The sequence below is a fragment of the Lissotriton helveticus genome, chromosome 7, assembly GCF_964261635.1.
Source record: "Lissotriton helveticus chromosome 7, aLisHel1.1, whole genome shotgun sequence".
Lineage (NCBI taxonomy): Eukaryota > Metazoa > Chordata > Amphibia > Caudata > Salamandridae > Lissotriton > Lissotriton helveticus.
In genome coordinates, this window is record NC_136068.1 from 1,709,906,426 (window position 1) to 1,709,924,661 (window position 18,236).

General features: G+C 44.2%; 1 protein-coding gene across 1 annotated transcript in view; it reads right to left on the bottom strand.

Moving 5' to 3' along the window:
- Nucleotides 1-18,236, bottom strand: part of NPHS1 (NPHS1 adhesion molecule, nephrin) — a 291,924-nt gene that overhangs the window by 81,412 nt on the left and 192,276 nt on the right. The window contains exons 16-20 of the mRNA XM_078653831.1: nucleotides 15,998-16,119; nucleotides 13,155-13,320; nucleotides 12,026-12,182; nucleotides 10,459-10,610; nucleotides 7,749-7,860 (exon numbers count right to left, since the gene is read on the bottom strand). Coding sequence (XP_078509957.1) covers nucleotides 7,749-7,860; nucleotides 10,459-10,610; nucleotides 12,026-12,182; nucleotides 13,155-13,320; nucleotides 15,998-16,119 — 709 coding nt within the window. The remainder of the gene's footprint in view (nucleotides 1-7,748; nucleotides 7,861-10,458; nucleotides 10,611-12,025; nucleotides 12,183-13,154; nucleotides 13,321-15,997; nucleotides 16,120-18,236) is intronic.

Here is an 18,236-nt window from a genome sequence, read left to right on the forward strand (position 1 = left end):
CATAACTGCCTACCAAATTTGCCGCCCAAGTTTCATTTTCCGCCTTCCTTTGAGAGCATATAATCTATACTCCATGTTAAACAAAGCCAGGAACCTTGCCCTGCATGCCTCAAATGAGGGGGCGTCTTTTTGCAGCCAGCTAGATGCAATGCAAAGCCTAACCACAGCTGTGGCTACAAAGATTAAATAAACTGATTTACTAGGTACCGTGTCTGCTGCTGCCCCCATCTCTACTCCCAACAAAGTCTACATAGCTGACAAGTGTACAGGCTCCCCCAAGATTTCAGTAAGGAATTTATCCATATGTTCAAATAGCCTACTTAACTGCTGGCATGAGTAGAAAACATGAACCACATCAGCAGCGAGGAGTCCCCAGCGAAAACATTCTCCCTCTTGCCTCCCCTCCATTTAGCAATTTTATCAGGTGTATAATATAAATTAAAAATTGTTTTATAGTGTTGAGCATAGAGATTGGCAGACAAAAAGAGTCGTCCAGCCAGAGCAATAGAAGTCTCCAATTGTATACCCTGACTGCCTAAAGTTTAAAGAGAAGAGTTCTCCCAATATAATTTGAGGTCCAGAGTGGGGAGAGGAAAAAAGCAACAGCAAAAGAGTACCTCTGACAGACCTATATATTTTTATACAGTGATAATCTTCACAAACAGTTTCAAAGAAAGGATGCTAAATATATGAAAAAGACTTGATATTTATTAAAAAAATATATTTTTTTATTATTTTTTCCATTTATTCATTCATTCTATTTTGTTCATGATAAATACTTAACATTTTCTTTACATACACAGAGGAAGTGGCATGTTCAGTTTGATCAGTCTAAGTGAAATTTGATTGAACATAAGAAAAAGAAACCCAAGCTACATATCTTGTCCTCATTACATTCATTCCTTCATACATACTTCTACTCTCATTACATACTCTAAAAAGACAGAAATAGACATAATTAGCAAAAAGACATAAAACATACAGTGAATTGTTTATGGCAGACCCCTATAGATTTACTGCGAGAGAGAAGTGCTGTAACTAGTCGCTTTTTCATTTTATAAACACATTGTTGCTTCTTTCTCTTTACAAATGTCAGATTAAGTTTTTTAATAAAAGGGTCTTAGATGCGTACGTACGTAGAATGAATGAATAAATGGAAAAAATAATAAAAATATATATTTTTTGAATAAATATCAAGTCTTTTTCATATATTTAGCATCCTTTCTTTGAAAGTGTTTGTGAAGATTATCACTGCATAAAAATATATAGGTCTTTCAGAGGTACTCTTTTGCTGTTACCCTGACTGCGTAATCAATTATTCCATTTACAGTTATGGGCTACCAAGTCATTGGGCATTGTACCTAGCATTAAGGTATATAATGTACCAATTCGCGCCTCCTTCCTTACTGCTTCAATAAAAGGATTAGGTTGAATATTCCAGCGGGCTTTCAGTAAATAATCCCTAACTTGTAGATATTTAAAGAAATCTGCCCGAGAAAGCTGATGTTGCGCCTTGAGCTGCTCAAACGGTTTGAGCCCACTATCCATAAATAGATCACCAACCATGGAGAGTCCTTTAGCCTGCCAATTATATACCACCCGATCCCAGAATGCAATTGGGAGAAACGTTGGTGCTGTTAGTGGGGTGTACCAAGAAACTCTTTCTACCACTTACATCTTCTTGACAACTTTCCATACTTAATAAGCAGCTGTGAGGGTTTTAAATCTCGTACGTTTGTAGTAGCTCCAATCGAAATTCAAGAACAATCTATTTTTTGCCTCACTGCCGAGCAGCATTTGATATATAGAAGGCGACTCAGCCAGATTAGTTGGTCCTCCCCCGATAAACAATATATTCATATGTTGTAATATACACGCTAAGTAATATAAAGTAAAATCAGGGACAGCCCAACCACCTTGTGCCTTTGGCAAGACCATGTAGCGCATTGCTCTTTGAGCTTTTCCTCGTGCCCATATAAATCTGGCACAGATAGACTGTAATTGTGCAAGATTGGCTCGTGGTACCTCCAGAGGAACACATCTAAAAAAATATAGCATTTTCGGTACAATCAGCATCTTCAAAACATTACATCTTCCTACCAGGGATAGATGTAAACATTCACATTGATCCAGTTGTCTGCGGACTCCCTCCACAAGCTTCCTCCAATTAGACTCAACCAGCGCAGGCAAGCAAGCAAGCCCTTATCCTAATCCCCAGGTAAGTCACCTTTTCTAAGACCCTTTGGTCAGCATATGATCCCGTGTTGACACATAAGATTTGTGTTTTAGATGTATTCAACTTGTAGCCTGATACTACCCCGTATTCTACGGCCAGTTTCTCTATCTCATGCATTGCCACTGTTGGATTAGCGGACACCAAGGCCACATCGTCAGCATAAGCAAAGACACGATATTGTTGCTGCTGCAGAATTACTGACTGAATCCGAGAGTTACTTTCTATCATTTTTAAAAAGGGGTCTATATATAATGAAAATAGTAGTGGGGAACAGGGGCACCCCTGTCTAGTCCCGCGTCTAATATTCACCGGCTCGGATTCAAGCCCCATTGTACAAATCTTAGCAACAGGTTGGCGATATAACGTCTGTAGAGCACTGATAAACAATTGCCTAAACCCACGTCGTCGCATAACAGCCCATAAAAATCCCCATGAAACACGATCAAAAGCCTTCTCGGCATCTAATAAAACGAGGCTATGCGTATTGCCGCTAACATTAGCATGGTCAAACAGTGTTATTACCCTATTTACATGATTAGCTGTTCCTTGTTTTGAAATAAATCCATGTTGTCTCAGCGACACCAATGGAGTTATCACTTCCGTCAGCCTTGTTACCAAGATTTTCGAATATATTTTCCCGTCCGCGTTCAACAAAGAAATCGGACGATATGATGCCGGAAGATCGACCGGCTTGTCCTTCTTTCTGAACACGACAATGCTGGCCTCGTCCCATGACTTAGGAGGCGCCCCAATCTGAGCACTTCTAAATGTAGCTAACAGATCCTCCTGTAAGACACCAAAGAACGTTTTATAGCTCTCCAGCGGGAGCTTATCAGGCCATGCCGCCTTTCCGGCAGCTAACTCACTTATAGCTGTCTTTAGCTCAGCCATAGTTATAGGGGCTTCCAGCCTCTCCGCCTCAGCGCCCCCCAGGTCCTGCTCACAAAAGCGCTGTAGAAGTACATCTCCTTTTTGACCATCATACTGTTCTCCAGCATATAGATTTACATAAAAGTCTCTAAATACATCCAATATACCAATGTCATCCTCCACTAGCCTCCCACTGGAGTCCAAAATAGCATTAATTCTATGAGCAGCTTCCTTTGATCTTAATTTTTGAGCCAAGCATCTACCACTGGCCTCCCCATACTCATAATTCAGTTGACGCTAGAGTAAAATATTTCTTAGCTGCCTCTTGGCTCCAGTGAAGATTTATTTTTGCCTTACACCTAGCTACTTCTGTGGTGAGCTCTCCAACGTTAATACCAGCATGTATGCCCCGCATGAGCCTCTCTTCAGCCAGTGTAAGACCCCGACATAATTCCTGCAATTTTAACCCCTGTTGCTTTTGTGTGAATAGCCCGAAGCTGAAACCTTCCCCCCTAAAAGCGGCTTTAAAAGCATCTCAGACAAATCCAGTATCCGTACTGCCACGATTAATGCGGAAAAAAGACACAATCCATTACTTCATATAAGATACAAAATTTTGATCCAACAGGAGTTTCCGATCAAAAGAAAAACCACGGGGCTTAACTACTACCTCGATAGATAATAAAGTTAGCACTACCGGCCCATGATCAGAAGTGATCCTTGGATACACCTGAATTCGAGCATCCTTCAACAAATGATGTGGAACAAAGAAGTAATCCAGCCTCACCAGTTTTTGGTGAGGACAGGAGAAACAAGTATATCCAGGGTCACTTCCCCTCAGTACGGCCCAAGCATCTGCCAAGCCATGAGCGGATATCAGCGATTGCAACACGCTTCATGCTTTAAACACTTTTGGCTTTCTACCAGTAAATGTAAATGTAAATTGATACTTGTATAGCGCACTACTCACCCGCAAGGGTCTCAAGGCGCTTGTACGAATACCACTGTGGAACCCATCCTGGCTTTCCCTGTGAGGTGTCCACTCCTGGGCATCCCCAAGGTGGAGGCCAGGCATCCTTAGCGTTGTGGGGGCCGTTGTGGAGATTAAGCAACCTATTGCCCAGAGTTGGAGAGTGGGACTCCATGATTGGAATAGGCACCGAGGCGAGAATTATCAGGTCTGTGGAATTTTGAGCCCAAGACCCGCCGAGGTGGGGAATTGGACCCTGGTCCCGGGCTAGACCTCTGCATCAGGGTCTGCCGCTCTAACCATTGAGCCACACTTCTCCACCGGTATACCTATAGTTGTCATTGCCCACGGAATTAGGTAGAAGATTTATATTCAAATCACCAGATATAATTACAGGAGTTGGCCATAGCGCGAGCTCAAGATTCAGGAAATCTAAAACTGCTGCCTCATCCAAGTTAGAACCGTATATAGAGCACAGCGTAAATTTCAGTGCCCCTACCGCACACTCTGCTACTACCCATCTCCCGAATCCATCAGTCAGTATCCTACCCGTGTTAACAATATGGCTTTTTACCAGTATTGCAACGCCCCTTGTTGTACCAGCCTGTTTGGTACAAGCCACTACGGTATACCCAAGCTCTGATAATACTTTTCTATTGGCCTATGCGATGTGGGTCTCCTGGAGACACATCACATCACAACGGAGCATCTGTAGCTCACTTGCCACCCGCTGCCTTTTATTGAGATGGTTCAGGCCCCTGACGTTCAGCGAACCCAATCTAATACCCTTAACCGCCATCTATCTCTACCAAACCAAAAACAAATGAAAGCGTGTGCCTGTCATATCTGACTGGCTTACAATAAACAGAAATGTACTCATGTATTGCTTTTATATTTATCCCCTCCCTCCTCCCACCCCACTCCCCCATCCCACCTGTCCACCACACCCCCACCGCAAACCACCCAGAACAGAGCGTAAGGACCATGTCCTTGATGATGGAGAGTATTATTTGTGCATCGCCCCACCCCCCATGGCCCACCACCCAGATACCACCCGACAGCACTTCAGCATCCCTGCCACTATTGTATGCCCCTCTTCCTATATAGCCACATTATCATTATCTATGTACATACACAGTTGCACGAATAAAAGGAAAAACAACATAACATTTATAATCATTTGATATTCTAACTACTTTAATGCACACCTTTTATGTCCTAATGTTACACTCATGCTAAACTCGTGCTCCAGCTATTCCTATACCAGAAGAGGGGAGCAATAAAAAAAAACAAGAGACAGTGAAAAACAGAAACCTACAAAAAACCAGCAAGCTGAAGTACTACAAAGTGAGAGAAATAACAAGTACTATGAGCTATTGGTTGCCCATTGTCTTTAGAAATTCTTGCGCCACAGCCTCTGATGTAAAGTACTGAGTCTGTTCCTTATAAATCACCTTTAACTTGGCGGGATTGAGGAGAAATGCCTGCCCCCCCCTTAGCTTGAAACTGTGAGATTAACTGCCTCAATTTCCACCGTTGTTGCACCGTAGTCGGACAAAAATTAGGGCGCACAAAAAATTCACACCCTTTGCCCAATCGTCGCCTGTATATATAGAGGCATATCAAAATCGCCCTAGGTTGGACATTCCCTTCGCCTCCGGATCCCCCAGCTCTCCTGCGTTGAACAAAAGGAAATCTATGTGCCCTAATGACCTCGGTTTTCCAGTTCCAATCCTTCAAATCAGGGAAGGCCTCCTTGAACATATCGACAACAAATTGTCTCACGTCTTGCCCTTCTTTCGATTCAGGTATCCCCAAAACGCGGAGGTTGTTACGTCTTGATCGATTCTCAAGATATGTTAACTTCCAGTCGACATCTACCGTGGTCTTTTGCAGTACATCAATAGCTGCCTGTTGTTTAACCAGAGAGTCCTCTGCTCCTGAGATACGCTCTTCTACCTCCACCACCCTAGTGGTAATTTCTGCACAAGACTTCACGATACGTCGTACAGTATTTTGTAACTTACGAACCGCCCCCTGTGTTCGCAAGCCTTCTGCCTTCGTCTCAGCCCGGTGGGCCATGAATATCTCATAGATTGTATCCAAAGTGACCACACCCGTCTTCAACGTCTTCATCCTCCGGATTATTCATATTGAATGCTGCCGCTTGCGTAGGTGGTGACCCACCATCTAGGTTGTTCAACTGGGTTCATCAATTCGTGCTGTGGCAGATCACCAAGCTCATGAATTTTTCTCACGATGTCCTGATTCCAGGATTGCTCTAAGCAGGAATTGTCATCTTCGTCCTGTGTTTCCCCCAATCCCCAACTGTACTGATGTTATTGTTTTCATTCTCATTTTCTGATATCATGGACAGATCTGAAATGGAGTAAAATTTGCCCCCTGAGCTGGCGGACTCTACATCATTCCCTTTCTCCAAAAGACTGCCACCAGTACTATCTGTATCTGTATTTAGACTGGCTAGCAAATCTTTGCCCAAAGTTAGTAGCCTGCTCGTGGTAAGGCCATCCGAAGTCTCGCCGGGCCCTGTTGTAGACATTTCAGTGGGCTTAACATTGACATTCACCACGCCAGCGATATCTGCAGGTAAAGCTGGTAGTGTATTATTAACAGCGACTCCACCTACAGATGGGGGTGCAGATGAGGCTATCGAGCTTTAACCAAAGTCACATCTCCATCTGACTTAGCTTTTTGCGTGGGTTTTTTATGGAAGATTGCCGGAACAGTGAGGTTTCTACCAGGGGTATCTTGCTGCATGCACCTAGCATCTACCGCTAGATTTTTATTCAATCCCGGAGCCCCGGGATCCATATGCTCACCTGCCCCCGGAGAACCAGGTAGCTGTTCAGGCTGCCTCCGTCTCACTGCCCCGCTGCCGCTTCCACAAGCACTATCGCCATGTGGGGTGATGGCTGCCTCCATGTTTACCGCTGAGACAGTCCCACCATCTGCTACTGCTGCTCCAGCAATTATTGTGGCCGCGGCGGCACCTGCGGCACCCCCTCGGGTCGAACCAGCCTAGGAGATGGAGAGACGCGGGACAAAAAAATCTGCTGTTCACTTCTCTGCTCATTGCTGCACTCAGCACTCGGCTCCACGTCCACTACCTCCACCTCCGCGTCCACCTGTGATCGCTGCTCTGCTCCACGATGTGCTCCACCCCTATGCCGAGGTATCGGTCAAGAACCCCGCGCTCTGCACCCGCCGGCATGGGTGCCACGCCAGCCTCCACGCCACCTCCGCTCTAGAGCCACAGTCTGCGGGGGAAAATCAGCGGGAATAATCGGCAGACTGCCTGCCACGGAGTCGGTCCCTAGCGGCTAGCCGCAGTCCATCTAAGTCGGGTGTATCCACTCAGGTGAGAGCCATGGGAGAGCAGCGCACAAACGACTCACACGGCCAACGCTGCGGCCGCCATCTTGCTCCTCAAAGTTAATGTCATTGAACTCCACCGCTTGGTGGAGTTCAATACTCTTTTAGCTGCAGCATTTGCCCCCTCTTCTTTTCTTAACCCTGGTGAGTCTGACAACGCAGGATACCAGTTTAGTCACAGTGCACCTTATAAATGTTTTAAATTAAAAAACTAATCATTCATCTATTAAGTGCATTTCATGTTCCAAGCTGCCTTTTTGCCTTGAAATGGTCACTCACCTCACGCGGAACTTCTGCTCCAATCCGCCATCAAAGCCAGAGTTCCATGCTAACGTCACCGAATTGTGTGTGAAACCGACCACTTGTAGGTTAGTTGGTGGGTCTGGGCGACCTGTATGAAAGTGGAAAGGAGACAGGCATAAGAGGGAGGTCAAAGGACCGTTATTCCGAGCAGAGTACTGGCACGCTCAGCATATTCAGGAACAGAATCTAATATAAGCGGAGATTTACCTGTGCATTGAAAGATATTAGTTCCATCTGCACTCCACTTTACTAGTGAGCTGTGAGGTAGAAAGCTGTCAATGTGGCTCTCAGGCTTTCCTCCAGGGTGCAGATCCTGCCAAGGCCAGCCGACTAATTTGATTTAGTAGAAAAAACAAACACCGGCAAAGACAATAGGTCAAGCCCCACAAAACGTGGGTAACAAGCTATTGGCGTTGTCAGTGCTTGTTTGGTTTGGCATACTTTATGGTTAAAGTCATTGAAATATAGCTGCCTGTAGGGTATCTAACTTGGAATGTATTTGTTTAAGGAGAATAATAAACCATTCAAGATGGCCGCTGATGTGTCCGCATGCATGCAAAAGAACTAGTGGCCATTTGAAATGATTATTTATACTTTGAAAAAAATCCAAGATATCGGCCCAAGCATCAAGATAAAAATGTGTAGCCATCATGGGAAGTTTTTTTTTCAAAAGTACAACAAAAATCATTCCAAGATGGACCCTGGTGCATTTTACATATAGGCTCAGCCACGACAAATATATTGAATTTATTTTTATGATTTATAATTAATTTACGGTTCCAAGATGGCGATTAACCATTATGGAATGGCAAATTAGGAAATAAAATCAGTGAGAATGCTGCTAAACAGATGAAAGCAACTGGCCCAGTAGCAGGGTATAAATACAGGGTACAGATACAAAAATAATAATTAAAAAAAATAACATGAGGAGTGGGAAGGAGAGGGGTTGGAGAGCCACAGACAAACATGGCGTTGGTGGGAATCAGGAACACAATGGATGGGAAAGCAAGCCAGGAAAGCCATTGCCTTCCACAAAATCCTAAAACAGAAGAGACAAAAATTGGATATAAGTGGAAAGATCCAACATATCCAATCAAAACAATAGTAAAAAGCTCTGCTTCAGTAGTGGGACAAAACCAAGCAGAAGGAGGAGCATCAAACCATGATAGGCAATAAAGCCATCCAATCATAAGCAAGGCACTGCCCAAAGTCCACTCTATGTATTGCACAATAGATCATTGGCAACATTCAGCTAAATCTGTCTGTAGACAAGACCTACACCTGCACCTGCACCATTTGAAAAGCATGTTGATGTTTTGAGCAAATTTAGGGCACTGCATTTCAGACTGTGTAAGAGGTGTGGTGCAGTGGCCAGGGTGCCTGACTCCAGACCACAAGGTTCACGGTTCGATCACCAGAGCTGGCGGCAGGTTAGCCCACCACCATGTGACTCTGGGCAATAGCTTGCTTAATCTTCCTGATGGCCCCCAGCGCCGGGACACCTCTCCGGAGGTAGCTGTGCACTTTACAAATGCTGGTATTTTAATTATTATTATTACTGTAGAGCTCACGCTATAGTACACAAGTGCACATGCACTGTTTCCTCCTTTTTGTCTATAACAGGTGGCAGGACTGAGCAGAAGGAGTGCATCTAAGAAGTGGTGGCAGGGTCGTGGGGGTGGTGCCTGTTGCTCTTCATTACACCCCCAGCGTGTGACAACCAAGCAACCGGCCTGGTCTGTATGGCTATGGGAGGATGCAGAAGAGTCCCTAGCTGAAAGTACTACTTCTTCCACAATCCATTGTCACTCTGTCGCCAGAGGTTCAACTGCATTGTTTCACTTTCTGGGCTCAGTTTGACAAGCCCCAGTTTACAGGGGGCCCGCACAGCAAGAACCTGGACTTATCTGTAGGCCTCTGAGGTTATTTTCAGGTTTGTCAGACAGCGACTACCTGTACCTGTACATAGGGCTCTGATATGATGATAGACTCTCCATTATACGGGTATTTGAGAGAGTCAGCACTTACAGTTTTCTGCTGAGCAGTAAGGCAATGAGTACCCACGCTTCTCTACAAGATCGGCATTAATGTGATAGAGTGAGTACCTGCATTTCCCAAAGAGTAGTGAAACAGTGAGTACCTGCATCTCACACCAGGGCCATAAGCAGGATCAGTGAATTATAGTTTATATTTTGCCATCCCTGCACCTGGAAATGGTGCTGTGTTAGATGCTTCTAGGAGCAATTTGGTGCTCAATAGCTGGTGACATCCAAGGTAGTTCGCTAAAATTGCCTTAAATACTACAGGGCCAGGGGGTTAGACAGAGACTATTTGGATTTCAAAGAACTGGGCTGGTTCCAATCCAACTGCTTAACCACTTGGATGCTAAGGCACTCTTAGGCTTTTACTCTAATTTCCATTGAAATGAATGGGCACTCCATGACGAGTTACCCTTGTCATTAGCATCCAAGTGACTATTAAGAGCACCTGCATGGAACAGTTGGGATAATGTGTTTAACCTGTAATGCTTTCTGCTTTAAGTGGCAACCTGCCACAACTCCCAGAATGCCTTGTTTATCAGACAGTCCCTGCAGTTCTTTTTTTGCTTATTTACTTCACTGCAGCACTACACGGCTGAGTGCATGGACGTTTCCACATTGTCCCTTTATTGATTTAGCTCACTCACTTGTGCTGACAAGCTGGATGTCAAAGCTGTCCACACCCAGTGGGTTGGTGGCAGTGCATGTGAAGAGGGCGTAGTCGAGTGATGCGCTCACGTTGACGATGATGAGGGTGCTGGTGTGGATGGAACCCTCATGAAGCGTCTTCTCAGAGTACCTGATAAGCAAGATATTGAGAGGGTATCATGTCAGGACAAAGAACAAAATCACATACACCTTTGTGGCTTTTTATTATCAGAAGGTCCTTTCCATTTTCCCATCATGCCATTTGCCTCTCTCAGTCCCTACTTTGGAAAAGACACAGACTGTCCCAAAAACATGCATGCACAGCAGTGAATCTAAGGCTCACCCTGAAACCCCAGCTGCCACTGCTGCTATGATATTTGAGGATGGAAAGTGGAGATAGCTATGTCTGACTAAGTACATTGCCTTAATTGTAATTGTATTTATATAGCGCTTAATACCCCTGGCGAGGCGTCAAAGCACTTTTCGGCTAGTAGCAGGCTACTCCAGAATCCAAAAAGGATTAGTGGGAAATTGTATAGGGAAATATGAATTAGTTTGAGCGTTGGACATTTGAGTCTGTTAGATGGATTGAAAAGGATAATGGAGAGATAGAAGAGGGAAGGGCATAGAAAGTGTTTATTTGGAGATCATAGGAGTAGGAGGAAGTTTTCGATGTGTAAAGAAGAGATGCAGGGGGAAGAGTGTCTAGGAGTGGATTAGGGAAAGAAATGAGGTCTCGGATGAGTCTAAGGAGGGATACAAACGGGAAGGATTTAGAAAGGATTGTTTGGGAGCTCTCAGTAGTAAAATGAGGTTTGAGGTGCTACGAGGAGGAACAAGTTATTTGAGAGATCATTGCAGTAGAATGAGGTTTGGAATGAGTCGAAGAGTGGATTTAGAGGATATATTGAGAGAGGTATAGTAAGAAATATATGGTAGTGCATTGGAGAAGCTCAAATAAATTCTTTTTTTTTTCACCGTAGGAGTAAAGTAATACAAATATATATACATATATACATGGAAGGTATATATGTATAAGGAAGGTAATATATCAGGACTATATGAGCACTTTCGGAACTTAATCTAGTTATGGTCATGCATGAATGAGGTGAGTTGTTATGGAGAAGAAGGTGCTAAAACCGGTGGCAGGAAAGCAGCCTGGGCTGATGTATGTAAGTATCACTTTAAAAAGTCCCAAAGTTGGTGCTAATGCGCTCTGAGATAGCACCTTGAATGTGTGATGGCTCATGAATGCAGAGACTTTCTCCTTCCCATCTCTGTGCCAATCCCAATCCAGATAAGGGAAAGCATCCATAAAACTTGCCCACCCAATACATAAGCTGCCGTAAGTGTCTGCTCCTGTGAATGTCAGCTGTGCCTAAAACACGGTTCCCCCTCCAGCCAATCCTACTCAAGAAAAGTGCAGGTTTTGAAACCTGTCAGGTTCTGTCCAGAGAAAACAAGCTGACTCATCCCTGTGCATTCCAGTCTCCCAGAGAAAGCAGGCCTACTTTCTAGCAAGCCTAGACTTACCTCTACATAGTTATCAATGAGATCTGACGTTACCTTGGGCTGCTGGAATCTAGGGTAACCCCCTTCTTGGCCCAGCTGAACTGAACATTGGGGATCCCCTCGGCTTTGCAGACAAGGGCGGCAGCTTGGGTTCCATCCCCAGTCGCGGCCACCTTGCTGAGATGCACTCCCTTCTGGATCTCAGGCTTAACTGTGTGAAAGAGCAGACATTTAAGTTACACACTGAGGCAGGATGAGGTCAATGCAATATGAGCATTCATAAGGTTTCTGCTGTCTCTGACTATAACATAGTAAGTATGTGTAGCTGCTAGACAGACTGTTCTAGAGGGAATCATCAGTGACTCTGAACGGTCCGTCAGTCTTCGAATGAGGTATTCGAGTGGTAGGTAAGCTCGATCAACTCTTCTCTGTCCTGGTGATTTTGCTCTCCACACTTTTCTCTGCACTAATCTTTGTCATAATCTGAGAATTTAGTTTAAATTGACCTGCTCACCATTAAGTGATCTGCACTTTTCCCACAGCCATCAATGATCTCTTTCTTCTCTTAGTCATAGGTGAATTACTCACCTAGCAACAGCTGATCTAACCTCCCCAATTACTGGTGAATTGCTCTAGTATCCAGGTTAAAGTTCATCTGCTGCTCCCTGCATCATTACAGGCCATCTGCTCTTTTCCCACTTTCAAAGATCACCTGCTAGTCTCCCTTTGTTATGTTCTCTTCTTTCCTCTCCTACTTAAAGGCAATATGCTCTTTTCCCCTAACTACAGGGGAATGCTCTTATTCCTTAGTTACTAGTCATCTTTTCTCCTCCCCTAGTTGCAGAAGGTCTACTCTCCTCACCTAGTTACATTCGGTCTGCTCTCCTGTCTCCGTTACAGATGGTCTACCCTCCTTCTCTAGTTACAGATGACCCACCCTCCTCCTCTAATCATATGTGATCTCCTCTGCATTTCTATAATCATAGCTCCATTATCTTACATAAACCATTTAAATATATTGGTGCTTTGTTTTTCCATCCTCTTCACTTTCTGCGACACCTATGCCAGACAAGGCCTCCAACAGCAATTCCGCAGGAGTAGGGAGTTCCCGAACTGCAACCCTGGCATAGCCACCTCTCCTGTGTAGAATAAATCAGGTCAGTACTAATGGGATCATACTTACAGCGCACAATGAGTCTGGCATCACTTTTTACAGGTGGCGCTATCCCATTGTCAACAGTGCACTCATATCTCCCTGCATCAGTTCGATTGGCTTCTCGGATAACCAACTTCCCGGTGGCTCCATCAACAATTTTCTCAAATGAAGCCAAATCCCTCTCATCTTCACCCTGATGATAGAGCAGACAAAAGCAAGATGTCAAAAGAGGGGTCATCAGAGGTGAAATATTTTCCATCAGCTGAAATAGTTTTGGAGTTTAGAGAGAACTAGAGGAAGCAGTCAGATCAAGTAAAGTCAGGGCTGAAACTACCTGGGGTCTTCAGAGGACCCTCCAGCCAACTGGAAGCCTTATTGTTGTCATGGTAAATGTATTGGTAAAACCTCGAGCAGGAGGAAAAGGCACTCAGGTGTATTCACTTGACTTGAATACATCCACCCAAGGAGGGTCAGTTTAAGGCATCATGGCGGACTACACGTGTCCATCTCTCTTTGGCTATGGAAGTGGTTACCTTTCAGGTCAAATGGATGAACACACCATTTCCAAATGAATAATGCAACAGCATCTTTTTAATGTGCTTGTTCTTGACAGGAAGTCCTTCCCACCATGGTCCAGAGTTTCTTGTATGTTCATACTTTGTTTGTTTCCATAGTAGCTTAAGACCTTGGAGACTGAGCAATTCGCTGATCCCCAGCCAACATACGAGCACCTACAGACAATGCTTTTATATTTCTTCCTGGAAAAGAGGCCTCATACCGGCCATCCCTTCTATAATCATTCATTCTCCATTCCTCAGGTTCTAACATGATTTACTATTTATTTCATTGTATATGTTTATATCAGATAGGAACCAGACCACAAATTGGTGGCAGAGCAACACACAACTGTGAGACAAAGACATGAGGAAGAAGAGCGACAGGAACAGGAACATTGCATTGACACAGAATGACAAAAGTAATCATAATCAATTGAAAAGTTAACAAAAGTGAGCATCATGACCCAGAGCCAAACAATGAAGCATGCATGGGACTATGCAGGATCATAAAAATAAATGTGATAAAAATAAAGTCATAGAGAAGGAAACATAGTAAACCTCCATGGGATGTAGTAATAAATATAGAGCTTCTAATAGGGGCACACATCTTGATAGAGGGAGTGAGGAGGGAAAATACTGAAAGAGCAAGGTGATGGTTTATCAGAAACTATTTCAGGCATCTTTAAGAGCGGTCAGAGTACGAAAGGGGCAGAGTTCCAGACTTAAGGAACTGCGCCTAACAAAGATTTGATTTAAGGCATGGTAAATTGATACTTCTTATAGGACAATGCTTTCTGAATGGCATGTGTTCAGCGTGCTGTGCATGTGAGATTGTGCGCATGTGTGTGTGTAATTGTGTGCATGTGTGTGAGAGTTTACATTGTTGCTGGGAGATCAAGGGCTGGTTTATTGAGAACACAGCGAGGAACTCTACATAATTAATGGTTTTCAGGCTGTCTCTGTCCCACAATAAAGCCTGATACCATTGCTTAATCCCTATAGATACCCCACTAGTGTGTGGTGGACCTTTGGGAGTGGACCTCCAGTTCCTGCATCTTCCCAACTGCAGCCTCTGAGCTCCTCTTTTCTATTGTTCTGCGCTGGGCAATGTCTTCTAACCTGAGAACTTGACACACTTTCTGGTTTCCATCAAACTAATTCCCATAGCATGACCACGTAAAATCGGACTCGCCCTTGTATTTCCAAAAAGTCCAGCTCAAAGTAAAACATTTCAGAAGAAGCACTCTGTCTAGACTTGAGACTGGCTTTTGTTGTAGTGGGTCATGAAATACTGGTAGTGCCCTCAATTGAGAGTTAATGCTTCATCTGGTCTTATAAAGAGGATGTTGTGGACAACCCCAGAAACACATATCCCTTCTACCGTGTACCTTCCATGCCAGGACTCTGGAAGAAGTCTTACTGCTGGAACCGGTCCATGTCCACATGCCTAACACATGAAGAGGAGCTGGTTCATGGCCAGTTTGGCAAACAGCAAAGCTCAGCTGAATTAAAACTGGAATAACTACCACAGAGTCTTAAAGACCTGTCAGCCTCTCTAGCTAGAAGTTCCCCTACAGTCCTGTGGATTATGAACAAAAAAGATAGAGATTGACAAACAGCATTCTAGGACTAAAATTGGGGTGAACCTGAATCATCCCTGACTAATCCCACATCATATGACTTTATCGGAGCTTGTATTTGCCACACCTTGAACCCAAATAGGGACTCCGAGAATTTTCCTCTTCATTCTCGGCCATGGGCAAGAGCCAGTGGAATTATCTGTCTAACCCTTATGGTTAGTGGGTTGCCCCATATTGGAATCTGCCATTGGCCCTTGTCCTAAATACCAGTTTCCTACTACAAGTTAGTGATCTGGTAGACACAGATGACTACCTTGCAGTAGCATCTGCTAGGCCCCCCAAGCACCGTAGCTGCCCTGCTCACTAAAAATCTGAAGAGGCATGCTTGGGAGTTCTTGTCTCCAAGGAATCACTGGAGGGATGTCTGTTTCCTTTCATGAAAAGCACATGGACTTTCTTTGCAGTGTGGTTCTTGGACAGTAGTTGCTGCTCAGTTTTATTATTTAGCTTGAATGGCAATACTAGCCTACCACTCATGATGCTAGATCCCCAAATGTGAATCTAGACTTTCAAGGGCGATGTGAGTCCCCTCCGATAGTGAATGATAATATCTGTTGACAGATAATCATGAACCCTTAACATACAAAGTGCTTATCCTAACGTCCAAAGCTCATCATTTTCAAAGAGAGATGAAAGCATATGAGATGCCCACAGACATCTGTGAACTCCATACCAGCCACTTCCATTGAAACATGCTGTCCAGGATGGGATTGGCATCTACAGTGCATAAGATCTCCGCCGTCCCTCCCAGGTCCACTTCTGTTGGATCGCCAATGCTCTTGATTGCCGGAGAATCTACAAGAGGAAATAACCATTAGTGTGGAAAGATGTTCCCAGGATGTTAGAAACATGTTGAGTATGATTTAACACCTTCAATGCTAAGGGTATTTTTCTCCTGTGCTGAGATTTCTTAAATCTCTTTATTTCATGACGAGCTCACCTTGTCATTAGCACAGCTCCAGTGTGCTTCATGACGAGCTGAGCTCGTCATGAGCATGGAAGGGGTTAAACAGTAAAACACGGTATATGAGTGCAAAGAGATGAGGGCATTGTGCAATGGACAAGCAATCTAAGATTGACGTTGTCTATGTCAGTCTCTCCATGGACTGTATCAACAACTTCGGATCTGCAAACATCTGAAAAAGCCGCTCCCAGATCCTTTTTCGCTATATCACTTAAGAAAGTACAGGGTGACAAGATATTCTAAAAGGGACTACATAAAACAATTGTGTATCATAAACATATAAATTACTGATAATAATAAAGATGATGCTCATGACAAATGCTATATTGCCTCTACATTCTATGCATCTAGGTGCTGAAAAGTACTCTGCCTGTTGCTGGCATGGAGACAGCAAGGTAGCTTTATAAATTACAAAAAAAGAGTATGTCTTGAGTGGGTATATGAATCCAAAACCTTACGATCTCTGGAAAGGCATTCCAGAATTCAGCTCTTTTGGGGGAAAAAGCTTCTATCACTCATGCTTATTAGCCAATATGGAAAAGTCAATAATGATTTAATTATTTTAGGCAACCCCCCCCCCCCCCCCAATGAAAAATACAGAACTGCTACTTTTGACCGAGATGAACCCACATTGCCATTGCAGAGCACTTGGTTTAATGAAACAGGGGCGTCTCATATGGCTTGGCTGTACACAATTCCAATTTTCCTATTTAATGTGGTATCTTTATTAGCAATACTTATCACACTAACTTGGAGTGTTCAGAAATAGAACCTGCATTGATTACTTCCAGTATAGGATTTGGCTTAGCATGATCTAGCTTGTAGTTATGGTCAGAATTGTGACCAGTAACATTAGACTTAATTAAGAAAGAATTTAACATTCCAGCTTGTGGCACATTCTTCTCGCTGGGTATGAACTGATGTCTTTGATGGCTGATTCCAAGGACATGAGTTTACCCTACAAAGTAAAATAAAGTAATGATTTCGTACATTTGCAACAGCATGTTTTGCAGTGTTCCAGGAGTCCGCAAAAGATTGGTGTTAGGCAGCACTTTCGCTACAGCGTCCTCATGAGCAATGTCAGTAGAGAGCGAGCTAGCGACATCAGCTACATTGTCTGTATTTATATTCTCCTGAGATACGTTTGCTAATGTTTATCAGCTTTCTTTGTGTGCTCAAAATATGATTTTGAGGAATATTCAGTGTGCTCTGAAAACTCTCACAGCAGGCCTAGATCTCCACTTAGCTTTGGCCTCATGTCTGAATGGGCCAGAATTGTTGTGTCTCCTGGAGGCAGGAAGGCCAGCACAGCAGGACTTCCTGCTCAGGGCCGGACTGAGAACCAAAACCGGCCCTGGCAAAGTGCTCGGCCGGCCCCCTGGGGGTGCGACCGAGCTCTTTGCTGGCGCCGGTTTTCGGCCGATTTTGTTACAGGGCCGCTTTTGCAGCTATGCTGCAAAAACGGCCCTGTAACAAAAACGGCCCCCAGGGCCCAAAACCGCCCCCCACCCTTGTGGCGCACCGGGGGATTGCCCGGTGCCCGCAAGGCCAGTCCAGGCCTGTTCCTGCTGCGCTGCCATACGGCAAAAAAAAGGGCAGGAATGTGCCATATCTATGAGATATGGCGCATTCCAGTCCTTTCCGCCTGCGCCGGCTCACAATAAGCTGCCGTGCGTCAATGCATACACCTTTCACCATTTGCAAGGGTGCCTGCATTAGGGGTATGATTGTTTTTGTGAGGGAAATCTTCCTGCACAAAAACAATCACAAGAGGCTTTTCCTTTATCTATGTGTGCGGCAGAATGCAGCACACATAGAAAAAGGAAAAACAAGGAGAGATAAAGATATTTCTCCTCGTTGTGTCTCCCTTATGCCCCCCTTTTTGGCGATGCCTCAGATTTGAGATTTTTCATAAATTTGGGGTAAGGTCTAAAAGTCATGAATGTTC